We start from the raw sequence: 24097 nt of genomic DNA, 5'->3' as shown, positions 1-24097 counted from the left end.
ATATGATTTATCTACAAATGTACCCCTACTGTGCCTTTTCAGAATCTAAAGGACTTGGGGAAATCTCAGTGTTCGTACCTGAAAATGATAATAAAGTCACGTCATTGGTTGAATTTCGATTGTTTATGACATTGTTAACCAATCACGACATTTTGATGTACGCTTTCGGAAATATTTATTACCCAGAATACAATAAATTCTGAAACAGTGAATTGTCGTCGATCAAAGGGGCAGTTAATAATTGATGTGCTTCTGAAGTAATTTCCTTGATTTTCCGGATTCTGGAACACTCAAATCAAAATATTTGAAGATAAGGGATGTGTCAAGACACACACAGATTATGAGGTATAAGATAAACAAAAGGAACAAATAATCAAAAGCTAATAATTAACAGATTAATAATTTATGTGAGATTTTTTTTCAAAAAGGCTAATATTTTTTTATTTAAAAATCACTTAAGTTTTGAAAGCCTTATATTGAGGGATTTAAAAAAAAAGTTGTCCAGTTGTCAAAGACCTATAAGGCATGAATTTGTGAAAAGTAGACAATCTCGAAATAATCAAGCATTTGTCAAATGCAAGCTATAAATGCAGTAAATTTCTATTATCTTTTGTTTTGATTAATGTTCTCAAAGAAAAGAGACCAGACCATATTCAACTTTAAGAACATAAACTATGGTAATCGACGATGACACCAAGTATCAAATTATATGATATGTGTAAAAGCAAGTATTTTTATCCTTAAAGGAATGACTTGAACATATTTTTATATTCATACAGCGGATTTGCTGACGAAGGTTGAAATTATAAAAATTACAGGTACGTATCAATTTATTATAAAGAATAAAAAGCAAATTAAAAAAAAAAACAAATATAGTTTTATGTTATGACTACAAATAATATCTTTAATCGATCATTGATAACAAAAACTCTAGTGAAACAGATTATCAACATATGTACATGATATGTAAAACTATTGCAAATATTAATTGTACAAAAACAACTACAAAATGTATTTATTGTATACAATCAAAACAATATACAAAAACTCTTACGGGGTCTTGTGCTAGTAAATTGTTATTACCGAAAATTGATTGTATGAAGACCTGATAGTTTTTATAAAAAAAAATATATTTATCTCATTCTTCATATTATTAGCTCTTACGTAGATAGATAATTGTCTCTCCTGATGACTAAGTGATGTTTTCATACCTCTATATCCCAGTAGTATGCATAAGGTATACAACTCTTTTTCTTTTGAAATTATATATGCATTTACTTTCAAACAGTTATCCCAATAATATGACAGTTTTAGAAAAATAACGGATCATAACAGACAAACACCAAACGTGTTCGAGTTAACTAATGGCATATATTTTATTGCAAGTCTTTGCTCTTATCCTTTTGTTTAAATGGTAATACGAAATTACCACAATGAGGTCAATAAGTCACAAAACATGTAAAAATCTGCATCACTGGGATAATGAACAAAACCTCCGTTGTATTAAAAAAAACATCCGTAGTTAATTAAGATATGCAGAAATCGAATTGAATTAAACTCTTCATTCGCTAGAAATTATAATTTTTTCAAACCATTTAAAAGAAAGGTACTTTTTAAACTTTGATATTAGGTGCTTGTAAAATGGCACATGTTTTAAAGAATCAGATGCTTACGTAAATCCGCGTGTTGTCTTTGTGTATATTTTATGTAATAGAATACAAAAAGATACGAAAAACCAGGGGGAAAAATATTTTGTAGCCAGATTTACTATTCTCTAATGAAAACCAAATCAACAAAGCTTTAGATGTTGGAGTGGTCTTCAGCCATTATTTTTGAACAACACACTTATAGTTTTTACTATAATAAAGGAGTGGAGATGATTTAAAATAGGACAAAATGCAATGCATTACATAAACCAATCACCCAAAATGAAGAATACATCGGTTTTAAATTCTGCTGGTTGATATTGAATTAAGGAAGTTCAATTATCATGTTTCTGGTTTTATCCATTTGAATGCCTTAAACAAATTTGCCCATTGACCCCCATTTTTCTTTTTATAGATCTTTGACATGTATCATGAAAAGCCATCTGTAAAAGTCTTAAAAATTTTGATAATTTTTAATAGTTTTGGAGAACTTAAACTTGTCAATGATAAAGCTATAAAAAGTCAAGAGAGAATATTTTCCCGCCAAAATTTCAATGGCTTATATCTCGAAAACAAGCACATTGACCTATATATTGTTTGGCTCTTTTAATTCCTTTATTAATCCCGTTTCAATATAAAGTAGTGTTTTGAAAAGCTAATTATTTTGAAACTGAAAAGCGAACTCCCTTAAACATTTTTTAAAAATTATCAGCAATAAGCGACTGCAGAGAGACAATTTACATACATATGTTTTATGTTCTTATCGAATTTAAACATCCTGCAAGTTTACGAGGAGAACATGAATACTTAGAGAATTTGGTAACATTTTCTAGGTAAGACATTGCTGGTAACCTTCTGTCGAAGGGCTTACAATAACGACATTTTGTTCAAGCTTGACTAGAGAATTTGAAGAAGCAATTATTTGTTTTTGAAATTTTCTTAAATTTTCCTCATCAACTACATTGATGTGACTTAATAAATTCTGGATGTGATACATAAAACGGACAAAGTACGAACAAATAGCTTTAAACATATCTGTTTAATATGCCACATGTGTTCAGTGATACATCTTTTAGGTGTTTTTGAGACAAGAGGAATAAATAAAAAACAACAATAAAACAATATATAAAAGTGTCCATCAAGCCTTTACATTATATTTCTTTATTCCTACTTGATTAATTTATTTAAAATTGTTTGATGATATTCCAATTGTAATAAATATATGACAAAATGTATGATGGGTAAATGTTTTGAAAACCACTGTAGATGCATATCATTTATACATTTACCGTTAAGTCAATATGGCATGAATTGATATGAACATATAATAAGTTATAAGTTACACGTTTTCTTTGCCAAAATTTATCGTTTTATTTGGTAATACATGTAATAAGATGGTTATATAGACCAGACTTGGGGTAATTGTAATTGTAATCGTTAATCAGCTGTAATTGATTACAATTTTTCAAGTAATCATTGTAATCATTAATCAGCCAAAAATCTGATTACATGTAATTTAATTTAATCAATTACTTTTCAAAATACCCTGTAATCCTGATTACATTTTGATTACATTCTGATTACAATGAAAAAAATCTTGATTTGTGTTTATGGTCAATAAATGAACCTTTTTGTTATTCTTATTTAATAGATATTTAACAAGTTAAGATAGTTTGGTTTACTTTATCAAGCATGTTAATTGATTTGTATACTTCAGTAAAAAATAAACTGTTACAATATTTAAAAAGTCATCATTAGCCTAAGAAGGCCTTAGTAAAAGATATTGTACATATATTCACAATTTAAAGATGTACATATATATATAGTTGATAAAAAAAACCTGTTATATTTAAGCAATATTATATTTTTCTTTAACCCCGAATTATAATCTTTTGTTAATATTGTGATTATTGTAAACTTTGAATTGACAGGTAGGAAACCAATTAAGGTTTGTTTTTATTGCAATTTCCATTTGAGTATAGCTGTAGGACAATATATATGATAAAAGATTAATCAGACATGTGAAAATTTATCTAATTAGCACAAACTAAATTAAAAGTTGGACAAATATCTTGTTTAATATAAGCAAATGTTTGTATGTACTTGGACTGGACATGTATATTGCATTGACTTATAGTACTTGTATTTTGTTTACAATTTGTTTAAACAATTCTATTAAATGTTTTCATAATTTTTATCTGTTAACTTTATTTCATCCATATTTTAACTTCCAAAAACTGCAACTTGAAATACATATAAAGTCTGGAAGAGGTCAGAAGACAAACAGCAAACTCATATTCAATTGAAGTCAAAATGATTCAGTGATCAATGACGATAAAGTGTAATGGGTGAATGTTCATGTATGTCTGTAGTGAACTTTTGTGGTTTATTAAATAGATGAAGTTTGAAGTTATCATTTTAAAATATATAAAACAAATTTCTTTCTAAAAAGAACCAACGTTATATTAAACGTTAATTCATTCTCATCATTCAAAATGTTTTGTTTTTTGTTTAATTCATTGTAATCAGATGTAATCATGATAACTTTGCCAATGTAATCATTAATTTAATCAGACACTTTCAGAAATGAAGTAATCATTAATTTAATTTAATCGTACAAATGACAAAGTAATTTTAATTTAATCAATTACATTGAAAGTAATCGGACCCATCTCTGATATAGACTCTGTTGTTAATATCGGCCGAAATTTTTGGTATCCGTTAATTACGAATCATTAACGATTAAAAAGGGTATTTTTACTGCAATTCGCAGTCTGTATTCCTTTTCATCGTAGACCATGTCCTATCCTTGATTTTCAACGCTGTTTTTTTAACGCTTATTCTTTTGGTTTTTGAAGATCGATTGCCGAACACATTATATCTGTCATTAATGTCAAAATAACTTTTGTACAGTCACGTGTTTTATTTTTATTCGGCTTTCAACGCATACTGATCCATCTACATCTTGCCTCGTAACAAAAAAAATGTAATCATTATAATAACTGTTTTATTAATGAGTCAATTGTTATGATTGGCATTGTTTTTCTGACTTAATATAAAACATAAATATAAAATGAACTTTTGAAAAGAAAAGAAAATGGAGAGGTCTGATTAGTGGTGCATTTCTTTTCAAGGTTGATGAAACTTACAAGTTTTACTTATAGGTATGACTCTACTTACATCAAGTCATATACGGATATATATATTTACAAACAATCATCAGGCATGTGGAAAAGTTGATGTATGGGTCGCATCAAGAAAATACTTCATAAAATCAGGAAATCTAATTAATTCTGTACGAGAATAAACTGAAATGCGTTTCTGGTTACTTGTAACTAACTAAACGTGAAAGAAACAATATGGTAAATGAAAAAAAAATTAATCCAGACATTCGCCTATGTTGAATGTACGGGTTATAACTCTAGATATTCGTTCATATTTAATGTTTGGGTTATAACTTCAGACATTTGCCCATGTTTTATGTATGAGTAATGATATTTAATCTGTTTTGTTGTCAAATGTTAAGCAGATTTTTTCGTGCCTTTTATTTTCGACATTTTGATTAGTAATGGCTAATTTTTAACACGTTTGTGAACCTGTCGACTACAAAATACATTATGTTGCAATGTTATACTATTGTTCATGAAAAGGGAGAACGTTTGGTACCTTTAAAACGTTTAACATGTTTAATCCCGCTACAAATGTTTGCAGCTGTACTAATTCAGTAATCTGATGTACAGTAGTTGTCGTTTGTTTATGTAATTTATACGTGTTTCTCGTTTCTTTTTTTCTATATAGATTAGACCGTTGGTGTTCCCGTTTTAATGGTTTTACACTAGTAATTTTGGGGGCCTTTATATCTTGTTGTTCAGTGTGAGCCAAGGCTCCGTGTTGAAGGCCGTGCATTGACCTATAATGATTTACTTTTATAAATTGATATTTGGATGGAGAGTTGTCTCATTGGCATTCATACCACATCTTCCTATATCTAATTACCATTGATTTGTTACCCGTTTTCCATGTCTATACTTTATATTCACGTTACATATCAATGCAGTTTTGAAGTGCATAAGTTGATGAGGAATTGATTAATTTCTTAAAGGTTAACGATAATATTTCATACATGCTCAGAACGAGAACAAATTAAAAAAAAAGAATTGAATAAAGCTCGGGGAAATTTACAATTCAACTTGAAAATGATGGAAAATTGGATAAGCATACCTTCTGACATCTCAATGATTTTCCAAAAGGGCAAGGGCATGTTCTGTAAACGAATCATTGGAATTTATTAACTGATTCTGACCGGACATTGCTGCGTACTTGTACATCCCGCACAGCCAAACGGACGCCCAACTTTTCAAGGGTTTTACTGCATATCGAAAGAAGACCATAGTAACCATATTTCTATTCTTCATTCATCCTTAGGGGTAGTAGTGTCATTGTATCAAAACTCATTTCCACGTACATACATTTCAAAAAGAAATATCGTTTCTTGCGAAATGATCATCGTCTACCTACAAAGTTCAATCTCCATGTTGAAGAAAAAAGTGTAAAGAGGGTAAATATTTGATGACCCAAGCTATATGTTTTTCATCTGAATTAATCTCATCATCTTTAATTAATTGTGTTTGATATGATCTTTCAAAATAGGAGTCTGTTACTTAGTCGGAATTTGATGCGACTGTCATACAAGTGCGAAGGTTTAGCGCTATAAAACCAGGTTCAATCCACTATTTTCTACATTTGAAAATGTCTGTACATGTACCAAGTCAGGAATATGACAGTTGATGTCCATTCGTTTGATTTGTTTTATCATTGATTTTACCATTTGATTAGAGACTTTCCGTTTTGAATTTCCTCAGAGTTCAGTATTTGTGTGATTTTCTTTTTTTCTAGTACATGTATTCGATGGTTACGTTGTATTTATTATCAGTTTATCGTTTTATCATAAATTAGTAGTTGATTTTATTCTCGTTTGAAATTTTTTGTATCTTGTGATGATGTAACCGTGTATGCATACTATATTGTATAGGTTTGGTTTATGTTTAAAGCTGTGTGATGACCTATTGTTGCTACACATGTAACACTATGGTATCTTGTCGTTTGTTTTCTTTTCAAATCATACCACAACTCCTTATTATTATAATGTTTTTTAATTATTCATTACTAGCTGTGCATCCTCCGTTTATGTTTTGTTTATTCAACTAACCTTGTTTTATTTAAACATTTCTAGTATACATACCACGAGTCGTTTTACAGTGCTTTCCAATAGGTAGAAAAGGATATACATTGGCAATTTATGTTCTTATACACAGATTACAATTCGTAAAATTCATTTTTCTTTAAATATAAAATTCTTTAAAATTTTGGTGAATAAGTTTATTGCCGCCATTCATGTGAATGAGATATGCCACAGATGAAGGACGGAGTCATTATACCTTGAATTATACCACGATATTGACCATGATAGTCCATATGGAGCAGTCTTTGTAAATAGAAGTGAAGTTTATATTTTGGTATCTTACTTGCATTACCTTAACAAAATTACCATAAGACATGTATTTCCAAAGAGTTGAGAGAGGTATATCATTATTTTATATCCTGGCGTCTTTTTTCTGCGCTAGATGTATTGATAAGAATATCCGGTTGGAAAATACATTACATATAATGTTCCGTGTAGAGGGGTTTTATCGTTCTGTACATCAGAGAAACAAATACCCTCGATTCAATTTTATAGAACTATCGAGTTCAAGTATTATTAGCCTGCCCTAGTTCTGAATATGCATGCATATTTGCAAATGGACATTACGGAACCAACAATCAATCTGAATCTGAATTGAATTTGCTACGAGTCTTTCATTTTGTGCATTTATTTGGACATTGGAGTTTAATTTTTCTTAAGCGATCTGAGTTTTTTTGTATTGAGTAAGCTTAACTCAGATTTTTTTTTTGCGGATTTTTTGTTTGTCTCTTGTACATCAGTCATTGTCGATCCTTTTTTTTTCAACGACGAAAAATATTAACCATATGGTATTGCTTTAATATATAAATATGTTCGATGTGTAATCATGGTAATCAAATGCAATAATATTAAAACACGAACGTTTTCTTACCTCCAAAAACTGTTGTTTAATGAGTAACACTTCCTCAAACAGTTGTTTTGGAATTAACACCAGGTGTCCCGTTTCCATTTAGTTACAAGCTTCCAGGATTAACTCTCATTAGAATACATTAATATTAACTGTTCTGTTTGAACATAAGCAACACAAAACATGCAAAAGCCACACGTGGAGCAGGATCTGCTTACCCTTCCGGAGCACCTGAGATCACCCCTAGTTTTTGGTTGGGTTAATGTTGCTTATTCTTGAGTTTTCTATGTTGTGTAATGTGATTTATTGTTTTTCTGTGTGTCTTCTTTCATATTCAGCCAGGCGTTGTCAGTTTATTTTCGATTAATGAGTTTGACTGTCCCACTGGTATCTTTCATCCCTCTTTTATATTAGATAAGTATTTTATTACAGAGAAAATAAGAACAGTTTTAGATTTATCAGTAATGAAAAAAAAAAATACTTAGTACAAATAGGAAAAAAGATTTCGAAACTGGTACTATGACATTACTGAAATAATGAAATGATTACTGTGAAATTAATCAATTGCTATCCCTATAATTCATATCGAGCATTTAATTAAATGAACATATCTATTTCATACAAAGATATTTTGTTATAAATAATAAAAAAAAAACTTCTTCTACATGTAAACTACACAAAAACGAAATTAACTTTCTTTTACAAATCTTTATGTAGGTATACGATATACAAATTTTTTCTTAGTTTTAGTTCCTACATTTTAGACAGACAATTTCTTTCAAAATTCTGCTTTTAATCTATTTGCTTTCATGTCATATGTTGCAATAATTGACAAGTAAAAAGTGAAATAATCATTATAGTGAGTCGAATATAAGACAGCTGTACAACATAATGTACAAAACAACCTTAAACAACGACTTACATACACACTGGACATAAACAAACAAAATACAACGCAGAATATATACACATTATATACACTTAAAGCTGAAGTTGGTATATTTACATGCCATAAGTAAGCGTATGCATTAAAAAGAGAACTAGTAAAAAAAGGAAATAATGCAATAAAAAGCTTTTCAATAATAAATAGTAAATAGTTCAATGTACATTTATGTATTAAGTATAAGTGTGTAAAATACACAGCGCAGATAGTTAAACAAAAATAAATTTGTTTGAATAAGGTTGATGTTTGTGATGTATGTTTACACTGTTTTGATTGCTGGATCCAAATTATGATATTGATACTTTTCTGTTACCTAATATATTTGTTTTTGTAGCTCAAACAGTGTTGACAATATAACAGAATTATAACAACTGTTATACAAATTAGAGGTTTAGATGGCTCTACCATTCGGTTTAACAAATCATTTTATTCGTTAGTTCCGTTGGTTGATAGTGTTTAACTTTGTAAGTTTTTATTGACATTCTCTTTTAAAAAAAAGTTTTGTGACAACTGATTTATAATTTATAAAAAAAAACTTGAACATTTAAAATATATTTACTCCTGTTACAGAACTCTCCGGTTAATCCAGGTTCACATCCCTCGCTACAAGCACCTGTATGTATATCGCAGATGTTATTTAAACAGTTCTGAGGATCACATCCCCAAACACAGGAACCGTTTCCAGGATAGCAGTGTTGATCTATACATTTAGTTGGACATGCATCAGAACAGTTTGTTCCCCATGTACCTTTGACGCATCCTACAAATATGGTGCCCATAATAACGATTTTCTTTGAACGTCTATCATATAGAATATGTTAATACTCATTTTTGATAAATTGACTAAAAATCTATATTTATTGTGCGTAATGTTGATGATTGGAAAGAAACACTAAACAAAGTATAAAACATTAATACAAAAAAATGACAGTCATTTTAAGACAATGAAAAACATGCAGCTCTGCAGCAAAGAATATGAAAGGCTATACATTTTGTCTTCTATAGTATATTTCGGAATGTTTAATGAAAGCCATCATGATTATGTTGAACTGATTGTTTAACTACAAAATGTTTCTTAATAATGATGCTTGTGCATGCCAAGTTAGTGTAAATGAAAAATGTAGCCACAACGATCGTAGCAATATTAACCAAGTGAACCGAATACCGTTTTAATTTAAAAGAAACATTTGTAGATAAATTGCACCTGTCGAAGGATTTAATTAATGTCCAGTTAAACCAGAATATCTTAAACATCCAGAATGTTTTAACACTTCATGAGTAAACAGTATAGGAATTAACATGAAGATTTTCCAAATATATAGTATCGGTATAACACTATGGAGATGAGGTATGCTTGAAGATTAGAAAACTGTCTATCAGCATGCAAATGACCTCCATACATGTATAAGCTATAATAAGTCACCATACACGGTTTTCACGGTTGTAATTGTACTACTGTACTACTAGGAAGAAATGAAACTATTTTGCGAATTCTCGCGTAATTCAGGATTGTTATCCTTACTTGTACCTTAAGGTGTTTCGATGTAACTTTGAATTTAATATGTTCATTAAATCGAAGAAGAAAAAACAAGATCCTTTACATTAAGCAATTTTGACAAATGTTTCCTCACAATTATGTTTATAGAAAATCAGATTGAAATCTCGTATAATGAAACTGACACGGGTTTCTGTCAATCGTATATGCCCTATAATTTGTGGCTTGCTGTTTATATTCATGTATCAAAAATTGAGTTTTCAAATTTTCATTTTTATCACTTTCTCGATTTTAGTTAATCATAGAGATCTCTTCTGTAATATTAATATATCTGAATATATTGCCAATAAGTTGTCTATTATGAATTATTGGAATCTTTAAGTTGTTACTGTATCATTGACATATTTTGGGTTTTGGTGATTTTTTAAAACCGTACGGTGATATATGTTTGATCAAGTATACGACGAGATCTCGTGTTGCATGTGTCTCTAGTAAGTTCAAATGTCTATGATAAAATATTTTAAAGAATTAATTACAATGTTGAAAAAATAACAAATAGCTCACCATTAATGGCAACGTAACATAACTCAACAATAGGTTCCAAGACTGTACCAAGTTCTTCAGATCCTTTATCATCATAATAAATGACATATTTCCCAAGTTGATTACAAGGAATTGTCTGATTAATGTCTGGAAAAGGAGGCTTCACAGAAAAAAAATCTTCATAACAGAGATAACCGACAGGCGGAATAGTGGATGTATTGGTCACATATAATTTAAATCCACTCATCCGGTTAGCATCTGCAATAAAAGTGATTTATGTTATAGTGTTAGAGGCATGTTCATATTTGTTCAAGTTTATACTTTCTGTTTTTCTAATGACCATTGGTGTATGAAATCTAATCAATTGCATAAATCAGAACAATGCTGATTTCATGTCGTCTAATTTAGCGATATATGATTAAATTACGGAATTAAGGGTTAACGAGTATAGTTAATTATTGTTGGTTGTACACATGCGTCTTTTGTTTTCAATGCTGTGCCTCTATCTAAGGTTTTTCTAAGATTTACTGCTTGACATAAAGTGTATAAGTACATCTATATTCTTTCGTATCTGATCTACTTATATCATGTTTATAACTTAAAACATTTAATTTGCCATCGAAAGTAAAATACATTGATTATCACTGTATGGTTTTAGCATTATGGCAAATACGATATCTTCATGTCACTATGTTTATCAGTAGATTGATATTAACTAAGGTGTAATAACACCATTGATTTTCCCCTTTTAGTCTTTGTTAAATTTGCACTTTTCAAAAATATGTGTAGAATGTATCTTTGTTTCAAATAAAGAAATACTTGGCATGAATAAAGTTTTAGTCTGTCCAGTACTATAGAAAAAAATGCACATAACATTTCATTGCATATAAGAAAATAACCAGCACTGGAAGTTAACCAATCAAATGTTTCCCCTTATTCTATCTGTGTACATGGTTTAGTCACTATGTAACCTCAAGATTACAAAATATTCTATAGAAATCCCAATTAAAAAAATAATGTTGCTTTGAAATACCTAAGACATATGTTTATGACACAGATATCTTTTACTGCCAGTAAATGTAAGATTAATTACCTCAACTGTAAAATTCAAAGGAATATTTTTTTCAACCTATTTTCGTATACAACCGGATGTGAAGTACCACGATTTGGTGGTATTACACCTTAACATAGTATGTGTGTTTATAGACCAGCTTTTAACAAAACAATTGTAAAAAAGAAATGTTTTCATTAAAATGATGGCATGACATGTTGAGGACGGGAAAGCAATTCGCATAGAGCTTTTTTCAGATACGGTAATTAGCGAAACGGTTACCGAGAAAACATGTTAAGTTTAATATGTATACTCGAATGTATATAATGCTTTTCAAAGCGGTTTGTAAAACCTTACGTGGCTACAAGTGTGAAAGCATATTACTTCGTGGTCTCAAAATTTTTCGATTACATGGTTCTTTTGTAACCTATATAGCTAGTAGTTAAGAACAAACCCATCATAATTACCAGGAGCGCAGTTAAAAAAGTAGGGAGAAGGGGGTGACAAATTACAAGTATGCGTTAATTTCAATGTCTTATCTTTAAGTGATGTAATGTTTTTCTAGGCAGTCTAATGATGACGACTTATGCGTAATGGGCCCTTATGGAATATGTGTATAAACATTAGTGGAGTTATTTTCGTCGTAGCTGATCTAAATTAGCATACTGCAGTTGGTAATTGATGTAAAATCCTATTTCAAATGTCTCTTTTGCAGTTTTCAACTTACTCATATAACATATCCGATGTTGAAAGGTCGGTGTGACCAAGTTTTATCGAAATGTTAAAGATTTTATGCAATTGTTTAAAAGTCATTACACTCATGATATTGCTAGAATAAATCATGGTAATTACATGTACATCGTTTATACTTGAATAGTCGTTTTGTTTTCGCTCAGAACATTGAAAATTATACTAATGAATTAAAAAAACTATCGATATATAAATTTCTGTTTTATATAAAGTGGCACTAGCTACAATATGCAATAAAGGAACTCAAGGTGATTTTTTTTTTGTTCAATCATTAATAAAAGTGAAATAATAAAATACAAATTCGTTTTTATCAGCCAATTTGGTTCATTCTTTCCGAAATGAGCAAAGAAACATCCCTGGTGAATTATTCCTTGCAAGTGAATTATTTGACCTCATTGAATCCGTATTTATGTGACCTTCAAAATTAACGCATTGGCCATAGATTGGTTATGCATGAATAAGTCGTGTTCAGCAATTAAAAGGAAAAGCAAGTTAACAATTGAAGTGAAACAAAGGTGAAACATTTCATGGACAGATCCACAAAAAACATTCCTATACCGTTTTTATTTTTAACCTATAACATGAAATCAAACAGAGCTAGAAAATCGAATAGCGCCAAGTCGCCGATTGCGATATATTTGTTTTTATATTTACATCAATTTAAGTGACGATCGTCATATTACGATGGTCATCTCAATAGTTAATTAGATGGTGTATATACTGAAATACACTCAGAATTCAGATATCTATTATCATGATTATAGAGAACATAGTTAATTCCGGGCAAAATGCTATTTGGATTTACATTTTGATATGTAATAAATAAAATATAAGAATTTGAGTAATTGGATGATCATGAATTTGACAGCAAGTGCTCCTTTAAATAATTATTTCGTTAGTAATTTAAAAAAAAACTTTATGTTAAAATCGCATGTTAAATTATAATCCTGATACCTTTGGTAACTAATTAAACACATGCAAAAGAAACACTGTGATATACTGAAAATCGGAAGTCTTATTGAAATCACCAAGGACGGAAACATATTCCAAGTGTGAACACTTTTGAATGTTGACAGTAAATAATATTAACTTTAATTAATTAATATTTAATTTTGTGTGTATCTCTCCAAGGTCAAGAATCTGTAATTCAATGTTTGTATATTTGAATTGTATATAATATATTATTTTACGTTAGTGTTCTTGCATCAGGACGTTTGTTTTCTGGATTGAAGTCAGAAGGTTTTTTTTCAAGTCAGGACCCCCTATAACTTTCATTGCGATGTTGGTTGGTGTTTTTCTTTGTGGAAATCAAGGCAACAGTAGTATACTGCTGTTAGAAATTCATAAATCGATTGAGAAAAAAAAATCCGGGTTACAAACTAAAACTTAGGGACACACATCAAATATAAGAGGAGAACTACGACACAACAGAAACACAACATTTAAATGTAACGCACACAGAAACGAACTATAATATAACAATGAACATTTTCCTTACTTGGTAAAATAAAAATGGTGGGCCGAACCTGGTTTGTGGCATGCCAAACATCCCGTTTTTATGGCAATGTTTAATATAACATTAAAATGACATTATTACATGACAGGACTTCAATGTAAATTAATGGGAGAACATATAGGACAGAGAAACACACGAATAATAGCTATCAAAAGGTACCAGGTCTTAAATTGAATACGCCAGACGCGCGTTTGGTCCACGGAAGACTTACTAGTGACGCTCAGATGAAAAAAGTTTGAAAGCCAAAACAAGTACAAAGTTGAAGAGCATTGACAACCAAAAGTTAAAAAAAGTTGTGCGTAATACGAATAGGGCTTTCTGTATGACTGTATAGATATACATGATAAAATCGAAATGGTGACTAACTGCAGAATTAATACGGATACATTACATAAAACAACCTAAACCAGTACATACAAATCACAGCCGAGTTAGCTAAAGCCATCAACGCACACATTTGAATTTCTAAAAAAAATTCTCAAAAATACGAAAAGTCATACAATGACTTTAAGCTGCAAACATCTTAAAAACTGAGTAGAAATCATATAATGTATTATAAAACAAACTTATAATTTCGTATGATAAGACAGTTTATAATTCAAGTACGGGTCCCGTCTCTTGCCTTAGTACATACGAATTTTGTTTCATGTTGATTGACACAGAAACTATTTAATGTTTGCATTATTCAATGTGTTTATGATGAATGAGGTTTTTAAATCATATATATATATACAATGTATGTATAGAGAAGAATTGGGTAATAATGATGACAACAAAAGAGGGCGAAAGATACCAAAGGGACAGTCCAACTCATAGATCGACAATAAACTGACAACGCCCGGGCTAAAAGACACAACTTTTTCAAATTATTTGTGTATATGAATAAATCAACAAATTTAGAACAAAATTTCATATTCTTGCGAAGACTTCAATAAAATATGAAAACCTATTGTCAGAATTAGCGACAACTACTCACTTAAGTTCTGATGAAATGGATGTAAGCAAATACAAGTGTAATTCATATATTTTTGGAAAAGACAAATGTATACATATTGTTCTATACTACAAATACAAGTGTTATTCATATATTTTTGGGAAAGACAAATGTATACATATTGTTCTATACTACAAATACAAGTGTAATTCATATATTTTTGGAAAAGACAAATGTATACATATTGTTCTATACTAATAATGGTACGTAAAATATTATGATTGATAAGAATATGGATTTGGATTATAACCTCAGAATTTTTAAATTTATATTATGACATTACACTAACCAATGTTATGAAACATGTGTAATTTCCTATTATTCAGCCAACTTTTGTAAACTCATTAACTTTGTTAAAACACCTTACAAACGGAATCGCAGATGAGTTGTAGATGTACTAGTTTTAAAAAATAAATAACTAAAATGCATTGAAATTAACAAATTACTAGAATAGGTGTTTAAAACTTTGAAAAAATATCAAGAAATAAGTAAATAAAAAGGGTTGTCAGAATTGGTTCTATGATAGATTTTTTTAAAAACTTTTAGATAAGATACGGTAAATTGAAACAGTTATAAGTAAGAGCGGCGTCCGCTTGACACTGATTTAGAGCTATCAGACGACGGTTCTTGCTACACATTGGTTGTTCTGGGATTTTGCGGTAATTCTTTAGGAAAAGTCGAAACTGATTTTATCGGTATCATTGTTAGCTTTATAAAGACAACAAAAAGTTATTCGTTTACTTTTCTGCATTGGCCAGGGGTATGGGGGAAGATTGAGATCTCACAAACATGTTTAACCCCGCCGCATTTTTGCGCCTGTCCCAAGTCAGAAGCCTCTGTTTTATTTTATTTTTTAGTTTCTTGTGTGCAATTTGGAGTTTAGTATGGCGTTCATTATCACTGAATTAGTATATATATATTTGTTTATGGGCCAGCTGAAGGACGCCTCCGGACGTGGGAATTTCTCGCTGCATTGACGACCTGTTGGTGACCTTCTGCTGTTGTCTGCTCTATGGTCGGGTTGTGTCATTGTTGACTAATATATTGTTAACGCAATTTACAAAAAATAAAAAAACATGGCGAAAGTCATTTTTTTATATAATGGTGACACTGGTATTTTACATTGCTTTTTAATACTTACAGTTTTTTCTGTAGTATATTGTTATATTTGATATGTATATTATGTTAGAGGGAAACGTGAACATCCACCATGCTTTGAAATCACCACTGTATGACAGTCTTGTACTTGAACAATTATCTAAGCTATATTGATTTGATATTGGTGGATTTACAGCATTTTCCGGTTTGCCTTTACTTCTATCATTATAATCATACGGAGAACTTTGAGAAGCAGTGCCATATGGTGTCAGGTTCTCTGTAAAAAAAGAAAATATTATAAAAAAGTCACTATATATCATTTATCTTGTAAACATTGGAATAGGTTGGCAGTTAATGTTTTAGTCAGCTACATCATTTCGGGAAAAAAAAAAACCATTTGGTCAATATCTCCATAATAGACATTGTATCATTAAGAGAAATTGTAAAACTGTTCTTTTCCATGTTCGTACATTTTACGCGAATAATGATGTTAGTCATTCGGCACGACATAATTTGGTGTTCACTGTCTTTACTAACATTTGCATGCAAAATTTAAATGTACGTAACTTAATCAAATAAGATGATGCTTATTATGAAGGTTGTGTGTAGTTTAATTGTTCAAAATGTAGATCAGACACAAGTTTTACAACTTAGTAACGTCTTCTCCAAAACAATGAGAAATATACACATTAATTAATTGAGTTCAGATGGAGCAATTATGTTTTGCTGGTGTATTTTCCTTCCTACTTTTGAGCATCGAAACGGTATTCGGAAGAGTCAAATGTTGTTCGTAGTGTAATATTTTTTTAACTAGGTTTTTTTTTTATGTTTTTTCTAATACAACATTTGATTCAATGTCTTTAACTCACTTGCACTTGGCAAACAAGTCTTTGAAACATTATTTATCATTCTAATATGACGTGCTTCTTTCGCTTTATGAATAAACCCATGCTCTAAATCTAATATTTCTTTTGGCACATGCGTTTATTGACTACTGCAGAATAATGAATTTTATCAAATTGGCATGCATTTAATATATTTTATTAATTTAAAACACTTGAAAACTCTTAAATGATGCACATGTTGTTACTAATTCATTTATTATGACTGTAATGTGTTGCATTCCGAAATTGACATATTTGACCTAGATACCACAATCGTTCATGCTGGCTGTTCAAAAACTGCTCCCTCTGAAAAATCACAGTGCCATCTGTTTGTTTCTTTACAAACAAAAACGGGATGTTCCTGGAAGAACCTACACAATCGCTTTACATTTACCCTTATACCCATCGGACATAGAAATAACCTTAATTGTCCTAATCAGAATCGAAATAATTGATACTAGCTATACTTGATTGTAGTTTTAACATGGATAAGCATTGTATTCGTATTATTATAGCCCTCACTATCGCTCAGGCAAAAATAATCACGAATATAATGCCTACCAATGTTAAAACTACAATAAAGTATAGCTTGCATCAATTATTTCTTAATGTTGTTCCCTTTGTCATAATTATTTCTAATCAACAATTGTTTTTCATATCAGTTTGCGTTTTTTTGAAGGTCAAGATGTCAAAATAGTAGCTATTTTTTTTTTAATTTTAAATAAGCAGAATACTGAACCCATCAAGTTTATAAATACTTGGTATCTCTAATATTTGGCATATACCAACATTTAGAACTTGCTTACGATAGAATTAGTGTACTGTTTTAAAGTCCGTGCGTCCGTCCGTCTCTCTTTTATCAATTACCATCGTTGATCAGCCTTTCTCTACAGTACCAAGATAAACATTTTGCTGACGATATTTATCACTAAATTGTGGTTACATCAATTTCAAATCTTAGTGTACATGACCGTTATGATGTATCTTTTTAATTTATATATAAATAAAAATTAAGAATACAACCGCATATTTATGATTAAGGTGATAATGATAATGTAGTCGTGTTGCATTCTTATTGTTTGGTTAAGTCAGTTTACTATTTTCTTTGGTTACATCTTCTGACATCAGACTCGGATTTCTCTTGAACTGAATTTTAATGTGCGTATTGTTATGCGTTTACTTTACTACATTGGTTACAGGTATAGTGGGAAGGTTGAGATCTCACAAACATGTTTAACCCCGCCGCATTTTTGCGCCTGTCCCAAGTCAGGAGCCTCTGGCCTTTGTTAGTCTTGTATTATTTTAATTTTAGTTTCTTGTGTACAATTTGGAAATTAGTATGGCGTTCATTATCACTGGACTAGTATATATTTGTTTAGGGGCCAGCTGAAGGACGCCTCCGGGTGCGGGAATTTCTCGCTACATTGAAGACCTGTTGGTGACCCTCTGCTGTTGTTTTTTTATTTGGTCGGGTTGTTGTCTCTTTGACACATTCCCCATTTCAATTCTCAATTTTATAATCTTGTGAATATAACAACATGAAAACAAGTTTCTATTTTTAGTATGATGCAAAGAACCATACTAAAATGTGAAACGGCTAGCCCCTGATCAAATGGCAAAATCGAAAGCTCAAACACACCAATCGAATATCAACTAGCTGACATATTCCTGACTTGATACATGCATTTTCTTATGTAGAAAATGGTGGATAAAAATTGGTTTAATATCTATCTTACAGTTTACCTGTATGATGTACACATAAAAATTCACTATACATGTATAAACAAAAAATACAACGAAAATAAACAGAAATAATAGATTTAAATGTCACAAATTAGGGAACATCAGTTAACATTGTTTTATAATATTAGTTATTCATTGTTATTATACACTAACTAAAGTATATTTAGAGGTATGATCCTAATTTTACAGAACACAGTACACATTCTTGCAATGGCTTAAGCAGCATTATTATCTATTGCTGATGTCCGAAAAGTTAATGTGATTTTCGTCTTTGTGTATGTTAACATTTCAGTCAATATCAAATCAATTTTACGTTTATAGACAGGTGATTCGCTATGTCAATAATTCCCTCATTGGAATAGAAAAACGAATGACTATGAACAATAACCCCACATCCAAGAAAAACACATATAGCTGCTAAAAATATTAAGACGTCTGTTACAACAAAAGAAAACCACAATAAGAACACTTTAGAACCAAATATATATTATATTTCAATGTGAGTTTAAACAGACATAAGTGAATATTTTGAACCTCAGTTGGTTATTTTTTTATGCTGATCTGTTGATTCATCGGAGTACAAGGGTACTTGGACCCTAACACTGTTTTTTTTTTGGTCCTAACAGTTTAATTTTTGATTAAAGTCTGTCATTTTAGACTTGTAAAAACATTTCTCCGTTGCCTTCATGCTAAATTACTGATACCCATGTTTACTTGTACAAAAAATAAAGAAATTCCGTACATCAAAAACAAACTTTGCAAATCGAGTAAGTATATTAAAACATATATCTGCCGAAGAATGCTACTTAAAACAGTTTAATTTCAAGTTAAAGTCTGTCAAATATCGATTTAAAAAATGAAAGTTTTCGGGATTTTTGAAAATGGCGGATGATGTATATTCCACAATATGCCCTAACACTGTTTAATTGTTAACATTTGTAATAAATAGCTTCTTGGTATCAATCGTGCTTATTTATATGACTTACGTTGTGCAGTGACTGTCAACATAACAGCTGTGTGGATAAGTAACGCTTTTAACATGATAAGTTGATGTGTCTATTACATTCCAAACGGCTATAATATAAAAAATGAAAACTTGTGACACATCTTTATATGTAAACTATAATATTCAAGGATATAGTATTATTAGAATACAAAAATATCCGATATATATACTTTTATATACATAATATAAAAAAAAGAGGTGGTATGATTGCCAATGAGACAACTATCCACAAGAGACCACAATGACACAGACATTGACAACTATAAGTCACCGTACAGCCTTTAACAATGAGCAAAGCCCTGACCTCATAGTCAGCTATAAAGTCCCCGATATGACAATGTAAAACAATTCAAACGAGAAAACTAACGGCCTTATTTGTTTAAAAAAATGAACGAAAAACAAATATGTAACACATAAAGAAACGACATCCACTGAATTACAGGCTACGGACTTGGAACAGGCACATACATAAATAATGTGGCGGTGTTAAACATGTTAGCGGGATCCCAACCCTCCCGTTAACCTTGGACAGTGGTATAACAGTACAACATAAGAATGTCTGAACCAGAACTCTTCAACAGATTTATTCATCTATGTTAGGTATGTAAATTTGCTTTCGCAAATTTTTTGTTCTTTCCTCGCCGGGATTCGAACCCATACTACTGAGATATCGTGACACCAAATCGCCTGAACTGAAAAAAGGGGACGAAAGATACCAAAGGGACAGTCAAAGTCATAAATCGAAAATAAACTGACAACGCCATGGCTAAAAATGAAAAAGACAAACAGACAAACAATAGTACACATGACACAACTTAAAAAACTAAAGAATAAGCAACCCGAACACCACCAAAAGGAAGGGGTGATCTCAGGTGCTCCGGAAGGATAAACAGATCCTGCTCCACATGTGGCAACCGTCGTGTTACTTATGTGATAACAAATCCGGTAAATGATCTAATTCGATAGGTCACATTCATAAAAGGGAAGGCGATTGTAGTTACGACGTAAGGAACATATCCGATATCATTTGTGAAACGGTTATTCCATAATGGTCAACCAACTCGTGATGGCGTCCGTAAAATTAACGAAGGGATGACTTCAACTTCACCATTTGAAACTCTTGGTTTAATAGCTTCCTTGTGAGCAGCAACCCTCTATCAAGAAAATCATGATATGAAATGCAAGCACGGGAATATCGTATCAATTGGAAGATACATACCCCGTATGCAGGTGCTGCTGGAATGTTGCTACTTAGAAATGAAAAGTTCACAATTGGAAAGCTGAAATTATCTCTTTTGACTGTAACCGACGCGCTAGACCACCCGACCACCTAGGCTTCGTAAACTTAAGCTTTCGGTGGCCGGGTGTTACCTTTATATATAAATATATTACGCTTTGCATTATCAAGATATCAATATGTAAAATAAATAATAATAGCAACAACAACAATAATAATAATAATAATAATAATAATAATAATAATAATAATAATAATAATAATAATAATAATAATAATAATAATAATAATAATAATAATTAATAATAAGAATAATAATTATAATAATTTCTATATGTTTAAATAGCACTACATTCCTCGATAGATACATGAGTTGTTAATCAATTTATAGACAAAACTTTTTAAAAAACCTTACAATTTTATACTCGCAATCTTTCAATATTTAACTCCTACTTTTATTTCTTTTCAATTTTACAAAAAAACTTATCTTTTTCTTATTTAAACAAAACTCAATATTAAAAGGAAGTATTTTACTTTTTAATATGCCAAAACAATATTGAAACGTAGATAACACGGAAGAGTTAAGCACGTACACATTACACCGACCTTGTACTGTGTAGTTTATCGTATGCATAGAGTATATTTTAATGTAAAGGTTTTGTTATAAAAAATTGCATGGGTGTTCCTTTTATATTGGGTTTCATGGAGTTAAACAACAGTAGTTCAATCGATAACTATACTGGTAGAGAGAGTTCGGCCTGTTGGTTCGCGCCATGTCTTTGGATAACATACAGACAATAATAATAACTAACACAGTTCAAAAACCTACAGGTGTCAGATATCTTTAAAAGATAATAAACCCACGATGAATACAACTACACCAGGACGAATGGCTACAAACAGTGTATGCAACTTTGTATAATAAATTTATTAGATAAAACATTTGTCAAAACTGTGAAGCGCGATACAAATTCTTGCAGATTATTAAGGAGTATTAGAAATAGCAGACAAAGAAATATATGCCCCTATTCCAAATGAAATATTTTTGTGTCTATTGCAACCGTAAATTCATTCATTTATATCGACATATTTGTATCAGCCTCTTCGAATATTCTAAAGAAAATATTTGTATGTTATTCAAAAATGATATTCCCAAAGAACATGAAGAAACACATTATACACATTCACTTATAAATGCAAACATATATAATACCCTACCATCTACATGATCTAATCACAATATCTGCCTATGTTTCTCAGAATGCTAATCTATTACCAGGAAAATGAAACACTACTTTGTTTGCTACAACTACTAGTTAAAGTACCTAGAACTTCAAATAGTATACAGATACTTGGAAGGAAAATTTTAATCTAGGTGCGCACATCCTTTAAATAGCGAAAAGAAAATGGAAATTGGACTGCGCGTGAGACATATTGGAATAAATGACTATGATTATTGCTTTATACCATTATAATTATAGGATCAAATCCAAGACGAATAAGTTAAATATTTCGTGCAACTTTAACAGCAAACTTTTCTCCTGTTTTACGATAAAATGAACAGATATGATACGTTTGTCAAAAAGACCAATCAACGTGGATTCAGGCAACGATGGGTCACTGAAAGGGAAGGCTAAAATAATGAAGAAAAACGAACTTTATACACTACAAAAAATCTACTCACCTTTGTTGGTACATGTCTACCCTCCTATATATCAGTACTGTTCGGCAAGACAGAACACTTGTAATGTTATACTTTCTGTTCATTCAGTACTGTTTATTATTATACTAAAACGGTACATTTACTAATTCTATAAATTCAGTACTGATTTTGTCAGTACTGTTTAAGTACTGATTTTGACAGTACTGTTTCAGTACTGATTTTGACAGCACTTGTTTCAAGACTGATTTTGACAGTACTGTTTCAGTTCTGATTTTGTCAGTACTGTTGCAGTACTGATTTCGTCAGTAATGTTTCAGTACTGATTTTGTCATTAGTGTTTCAGTACTGATTTTGTATTGCAAGTATATCATTGTATATTTATTTTATCAAAACTATTATTGTTCACTGTTTTTGTAATAAACTTATTTTTTAGTGCGCACCTTACCTTATCCATATGCGAAATAGTTGTTCCTTTAGGTATAGTTGTAGCAGTCGATTTGGTGTGGTTAATCTTTTTTATTTTGAATGTGTATTGTTTAAAAAGATAATTGGAACTGAAAACTTACCAACTAGGTAACTATAGTATGGTTCATAATAAGTGTGACATATTTTGTATCTTGTGTAGACAAGCTTTAAAATTCCCAATTCGAACAACATAAAAATAAATCTTCGATCAGGAAAAAAACGTTCTGTGAAATGGTAAATAAATCCACAGAAAACAAATACGACACAGGGTATTCGACGGCAACGAATGAAATCAAACACTTACAGTAAGTTGCAGAGAGAAACATGTTAACAAGCGTTCAACACAGTCCTTTCCTCTTACTCTGGTGTACATGTCGACAAAAAACAAAAAGTGTAAATCAGCTTAGAAGGATTCGACTCCTCGTTTATGCTCGAAACACACAACAATTAATGAAGAGACAACACTTAGAATACATACATATGTAGCGTTATATTTTAAGAGAAAAAGAGGATACAGCCTATAATAAATATTAACCGTACTTTTTTGTTTGTTCTAGGAAATTACAATATATATAATGTCGTGCAAAATAGGAAACTTCATAATGATCGTCAAATATCATGTATATGTCACACTAGTATTATTTTAATTACAAACGCTTTCATAAATTAGAAACAGAATATATCATGTGCTATGATACTTGTAAAGGTTTAAACATTTTACATAATGCATTTCGACAAACAAAAATCATCGTTTGATATTCTAAGATAATTTACTCTTTGTTTGTATTTTTTATATTCAATATAGAAAGGCAATCTTCTTGTTGAACAAATACTTTTCTTTTTGCCTTTTTGTTGATTTTTTTAACTATTGAAGAAAAATATGACGTCTGCAGGAACGTAAAAAGAGTACAGAAGTCCCAATAATAATGTTAGAGCACAAATATTTGGCCAATTCGTCCCTGAATAAAAGAGTT

At 30.6% G+C, this 24097-nt stretch overlaps 1 protein-coding gene across 1 annotated transcript in view; it reads right to left on the bottom strand.

Annotated features, from left to right (window-relative positions):
- The window catches only part of LOC143081456 (uncharacterized), a 115512-nt gene extending 95684 nt beyond the window's left edge, over positions 1-19828 (bottom strand). Inside the window, exons 1-2 of the mRNA XM_076257360.1 lie at positions 19739-19828; positions 16169-16402 (exon numbers count right to left, since the gene is read on the bottom strand). Of these exons, the coding sequence (XP_076113475.1) occupies positions 16169-16402; positions 19739-19793 (289 nt within the window). The 5' untranslated portion in view covers positions 19794-19828. The remainder of the gene's footprint in view (positions 1-16168; positions 16403-19738) is intronic.
- Positions 19829-24097: the final 4269 nt, after the last annotated feature.

Source organism: Mytilus galloprovincialis, chromosome 1 (assembly GCF_965363235.1).
Source record: "Mytilus galloprovincialis chromosome 1, xbMytGall1.hap1.1, whole genome shotgun sequence".
Classification (NCBI taxonomy): Eukaryota; Metazoa; Mollusca; class Bivalvia; order Mytilida; family Mytilidae; genus Mytilus; species Mytilus galloprovincialis.
Note: the sequence above shows the minus strand (reverse complement) of the source record. Positions and strands in the feature narration are given on the sequence as shown.